Raw genomic sequence first — 1,467 nt, 5'->3', positions numbered from 1 at the left:
GGCCGGCCCCGCCCCCAGGTCCCACCCTGGCCCGGCCCCTGCTCACCCCTGCCCCTTCCCACAGCCCTGGCCATACAGTGGGGAGCCATCGGAGACGTGGGCGTCATCCTGGAGAGCATGGGCAGCAACGACACGGTCATCGGAGGGACGCTGCCGCAGCGCATCGCCTCCTGCATGCAGGTGCTCGACCTCTTCCTGAACCTGCGCCACCCAGTGCTGGGCAGCTTCGTGCTGGCAGAGAAGAAGGCGGCGGCTCGCAGCGACAGGGAAGGCCAGCGCGACCTGGTCAAGGCCATGGCGCACATCCTGGGTGAGCCAGGCGCACGGGGGCGGCCAGGTCGGCTGGCAGTCGCAGAGCACCTGGCCAGCCCTGCTAACTGGCCACCTGCCTCCCTAGGGATCCGAGACCTGGCGTCCATCAGCCTAGACAGCTCGCTGGCCGACCTGGGCCTGGACTCGCTCATGGGCGTGGAGGTGCGCCAGACGCTGGAACGAGAGTACGACCTGGTGCTGTCCATGCGCGAGGTGCGGCAGCTCACGCTGCGCAAGCTGAAGGAGCTGTCCCTCTCCAAGGGCACACCTGAGGGTACGTCAGGGGCCTTGGGGCAGGGAGCCGCACTTCCCTCTTCCCAAGAGGGTCCGCACCCACTTAGCCGAGCCTCTGCGCATGAGTGCTGGGGCCGCCACGTACGCAGAGCTCACTGGCCCTCTTGACCCCAGAGCCGGCCTCACCCAAGGAGAACGGACCCACAGCGGCACAGCAGCAGGCCCAGCTGAACCTGAGCACACTGCTGGTGAACCCTGAGGCCCCGACACTGACGCGCCTCAATGCCGTGCAGAGCTCCGAGCGGCCCCTTTTCCTGGTGCACCCTATCGAGGGCTCCACCACCGTGTTCAACAGCCTGGCCGCCCGGCTGAGCATCCCCACCTATGGCCTGCAGTGCACACGAGGTGCGTGTGCGCGGGGGTGGGGGCGTACCGCGCCCTACCTGGTCACCACAGAGCCTCCCCACCTACGGTGTTCTAGGCGGGCAAGGCCACAGCTCTGCCTGGATGCCCCCCTGGGCTCTGCCCTAAGCCTATGCCTTGTACCTTTGCAGCTGCCCCCCTGGATAGCATCCCGAGCCTAGCCGCCTACTACATGGACTGCATCCGGCAGGTGCAGCCCGAGGGCCCGTACCGCATCGCCGGCTACTCCTATGGAGCCTGCGTGGCCTTCGAGATGTGCTCCCAGCTGCAGGCGCAGCAGGGCCCCGCCCACCACAGCCTCTTCCTGTTCGACGGCTCCCACACCTATGTGCTGGCATACACCCAGGTGAGGTCTGGCCCGCCAGACAGGCTGTCCCCCCTGCTCTGCTGCAGCACCGACTCACCCCCCCACCCCCCTGCAGAGCCACCGCGCTAAGCTGACCCCAGGCTGCGAGGCGGAGGCCCAGACGGAGGCCATGTGCTTCTTTGTGCAGCAGT

The 1,467-nt window shown here is 67.8% G+C and overlaps 1 protein-coding gene across 1 annotated transcript in view; it reads left to right on the top strand.

Annotated features, from left to right (window-relative positions):
- The window catches only part of FASN (fatty acid synthase), a 13,288-nt gene that overhangs the window by 10,601 nt on the left and 1,220 nt on the right, over positions 1-1,467 (top strand). Inside the window, exons 29-33 of the mRNA XM_030888149.2 lie at positions 65-310; positions 398-586; positions 721-951; positions 1,101-1,315; positions 1,392-1,466. Of these exons, the coding sequence (XP_030744009.1) occupies positions 65-310; positions 398-586; positions 721-951; positions 1,101-1,315; positions 1,392-1,466 (956 nt within the window). The remainder of the gene's footprint in view (positions 1-64; positions 311-397; positions 587-720; positions 952-1,100; positions 1,316-1,391; position 1,467) is intronic.

Source organism: Echinops telfairi, unplaced genomic scaffold (genome assembly GCF_000313985.2).
Source record: "Echinops telfairi isolate 266 unplaced genomic scaffold, ASM31398v2 ScPeMD7_7458;HRSCAF=8496, whole genome shotgun sequence".
NCBI classification, from domain to species: Eukaryota; Metazoa; Chordata; class Mammalia; order Afrosoricida; family Tenrecidae; genus Echinops; species Echinops telfairi.
Note: the sequence above shows the minus strand (reverse complement) of the source record. Positions and strands in the feature narration are given on the sequence as shown.